Source organism: Geospiza fortis, unplaced genomic scaffold, assembly GCF_000277835.1.
Source record: "Geospiza fortis unplaced genomic scaffold, GeoFor_1.0 scaffold264, whole genome shotgun sequence".
Taxonomy (NCBI): domain Eukaryota; kingdom Metazoa; phylum Chordata; class Aves; order Passeriformes; family Thraupidae; genus Geospiza; species Geospiza fortis.
In genome coordinates this window covers 4368125-4371857 of record NW_005054332.1, presented here as the reverse complement: position 1 = coordinate 4371857, position 3733 = coordinate 4368125, and the positions used below count along the sequence as shown (strand labels likewise).

At 39.8% G+C, this 3733-nt stretch overlaps 1 protein-coding gene across 1 annotated transcript in view; it reads left to right on the top strand.

Moving 5' to 3' along the window:
* The window catches only part of LOC102041451 (gamma-aminobutyric acid receptor subunit rho-2), a 30796-nt gene extending 27362 nt beyond the window's left edge, over positions 1-3434 (top strand). The window contains exon 9 of the mRNA XM_005421709.2: positions 3126-3434. Within this exon, the coding sequence (XP_005421766.1) occupies positions 3126-3434 (309 nt within the window). The remainder of the gene's footprint in view (positions 1-3125) is intronic.
* Positions 3435-3733: the final 299 nt, after the last annotated feature.

The window sequence follows — 3733 nt, the reverse complement described above, 5'->3', positions numbered from 1 at the left end:
ATGACTTTCTTGAAGAACAGCACAAGCCCCATAACAGCCCAGCACCCTTCTCAGTTGGCATATCATAAAAAAATTGTAATTAGATACATTAAAAAAAAAACTGGATAAATTTACCAGACTTCTGTGATGAGATTTTACCTCTCCTCAAGGCCTTCTCAACAGCATTATAATTCTGAAAAGCTGCCTAAACAAGTGCTGAGTGTCTCAGTTTATCCATGTCCCTCCTTGCCCCCACCTAGGGCCCAGCAGTTCTCTGCAACCCAAGGCAGAGATGCTCTGTGCAAGCACAGTGACTCCCAGTGTGTCTGACTTGCTGCATGTGAGCAGTGTTCTGTGGCATTTTAGCCAGCCCTGCTCAGGTATCCCATGTCCAAAGAATATGGTGTCTTGGCAGGTCATGGGAAGTAACAAGAAATATCCTTGCTAAGTTTGACTTGCCTAGAACAAACATGTATTTTTTTTAAGATGAAAGCTCTTCTCCTTTATTTTTAACTGTACTGGGGGGATAAAATGAACTTAAGAGGGTTTGTTAATTTTCTGCTAAGTTTTCTGGAATGTTTTGCCACATCCAGTGATGGTGTAGCTTGTTATTTATATAATAAATCTGCCTTTTATTGAGTCTTGTGCATTGAATTCTATATTCAGCAAATGCCTTTTTACTGCACAAGGGAAAATACTGTACTCAGTCTTCAACCTGTGACAATATTATTCTTCAGTAGGGGACATGGGAACAGAGATAATAAATAGCATTATTTGAGGAAGAAGCTCTTGAAGAAGCAGAAGAGACATTTCTCACAGTAGATGTAGATCTTGTCAGCCAGAGCTGCTCCCCTATGAAAGACCCCAAAAGTTCTGGTATAAACATGTAAGGTTGCCCAGAAGCGAGCTCTATGTTATGTCTACATTAAGAAATTAAATATGCCAGGGACAAAGACAGGCAGTAACTAAAACTAAATCTTCTCTCCCTGAAGATCACAGGAGCTGCTGTGAAATGCCTGTGGCAAGGGGTCTGTGGCCCCATGCTTATTGCCAGCTCATACCTGGGAACTTTTCAGTGCTTGCTGGGCTGAGAGAGACCAGACACCTTTCTGACACTTTAATAGTGCTGTCAGCTGCATTCACATGTCCAAGGAGGCTCTTTGGCAGTCTTTGAATTATTATTGTAGACAGAGGCTAAAAGTCCTGGAGGGTGAAATTACGTAGTGCACCTCTGCATGTACGCCCATGTGAGGATGAATGCAATTTTAGGGTCTGTGGAGGTGGGTTTCTAGCATGTCAGACTCTCTTGTCCATAGAGGTGGCTGTCATCACACATGCATGAAGCCATGGGAACTCTAATTTGACCTGGGGGCTGACAGTAAATCTGCAGAATTGCTTTCTCTGCTGAGTCCTGCAGCGATTGGCTTGTTATTGTAGCTGCTGTCCCTCACACACAGCCACCATCTCCTGGACCTGTCAGTTCCTGATAAAGAGCCTGATGTGTAATTCTCCCCTGTGGTTTTTGTGTTGTTTGGTATTATTCTGGTTTGGGCTGGCATTGCGTTAGTTTCTTTTCAGTAGCTGGTACAGTGCTGTGTTTTGAATTCAGTGTGAGAATAATGTTGTAACACACTGATGTTGCTGCTAAATTGTGTTTGTCCTGAGTCAAGGACGTTTTTGTGCCTCATGCTCTGCCAGTGAGGAGGTAAACTAAAAAGGCTGGGAGGGAACATGACCAGGACAGGTGACCCAAATGAACCAAAGGGATATTCCACACCATAGAACACATTTCAATTATTAAACTATTCTTATCTCAATCTACAAGTTTTACATTTGATTCTTCTCCACAACCTTCTGAAGTTCAGAGGGAAAGGTGGGTTGAGTGAGTGACTGCATGATACTTATTTGTCAGCTGGGGTTAAATCACAGCAGTCTTTTTTGGGGAGCTGCACTCTAGTTTTGTTCTGTTTTGGTTTGGTTTTGTTAGTTTTGGGGTGTGCGTTTTTCAAAGTGTGCCTGCTTAGAATAAAATATGTCTTAAAACCCAGTTGATCTTCAGTTGTACTCATGGAGTGATCAAAAAAAGTAAAGTAAGAAGGATACTAACTTCTCATGTTTTCCTGAACATAACATGCTGATACCAAATCTTTTGGTTATGCCAAGAACACAGAAAACAATCCTTAAGTTGATTTGAAGGTTTCCAATAAGCAAAATTATCTTGTTTAAATAATTCCAGGGAAAACCTTGACTGCAGGGTTTTCCAATGGCATCCTGAATATTACATATTGATTTTATATACATTTTTACATATATATGAATTCAGATATATACATTTGTTTTAGCTGAACTTATCCTTGAAAACTAGTTCTTGGAAAACCCACCCTTACCCAATAATACCCACAGTATTATTGAGTAAGGAAATTGGTCTGTGGGAAATCAGAAAGGAACTCCTAACAGAAAGGACATTTTGGAGTCCATTTTCCTTGCATGCAAATACATAATCCATATTGCTAGGAAAGGAAAAGGTTTTGAATGGTCAAAGACTGCATCTTCTATTCAAAATTCTATCTGTATGCATTGGAATTTTTTAGACTTGTGGGATGCATGCTGGTGCTGCTGAAATCAATACAAGTTTTGCTATTAGCTCCAACTGGGATTTGACATTATGCTTTTAGCTGGCCCTCTCCTTGGTTTAAAATCAGATTTATGAAAAAAGCATGTGTATCTGTAAAACCAGAACTTGGCCCTTTTCTTCCTGTAACGTGTACTGGATAAGCCATTTCCACAGATTAAACTGCATCTTGTCCATGAATATTTATAAACGCAAAGAATGAATAATAAGGAATCTCAAGACAGTAAGGCTGAACAACAACTACCTAAGAAAACCTTTTGCTTAGACTATATGTCTGCTAAAGCATTTTTCTAATCTTTTCTGAAACTGTTTGTCCAAGCAGTGGAGATAAACCCTGTTTCTTCCTTTTGAAAACAAGCAAAAAAAAGATCTTTTTGTTCAAAGAGAAACTTAAAATATCTCAATCAAAATTTTGAACTCAACTGTTACAAGCTGTCTGTTAATAGAAAGGCATAATTTCAGTTGCTTACATGTTTTTCCAATATTCAGCTATATTTCTTGTTTATGTCTCCAGTTTTCATGTTCGTGTGGAATACCTCACTTGAAAACTATGATGCTGGATGGAAACTACAGTGAATCTGATGCCAACAGCCTGGCAGGGTACACAAGAAACCAGATGGCACCAGAAGAGGAAAAACCAGAAAAGATGGTTGTGCATCTAGCCATGAGCAATGAATCTAATTCATCAAGGAAGAGAGGCCTTAAGGGCCACGTGGGCTTGCGCATCATCCAGAACACTCATGCAATCGATAAATATTCAAGGTTAATATTCCCAGGCACATATATATTTTTTAATTTGATATATTGGTCTGTCTTTAGCTAAGCATGCTGGCACTTCTGAATCAGAAGATGTCAACAAAACACTCTTTTGTTGGTACTTCTTTTTTTGTCTAATCTGGACACAAAGCTAGAAACCTGATTATTGTATTGCTTCTTTGAAGTGTAAATGGGAGGACACATCACTCAGGAGGCAATTCCATGTGCAGGCCTCATGGAGGAACTCTCTGTGCTGGTTGGTTTCCAGCCCACCCCTCTGCTCCCGTGTGCTTTATGACACATGTCATTTCTCATACTTGAAAATACATGTCCACCATACAGCCAAAAGGTGCTGGGTGCTCGTTT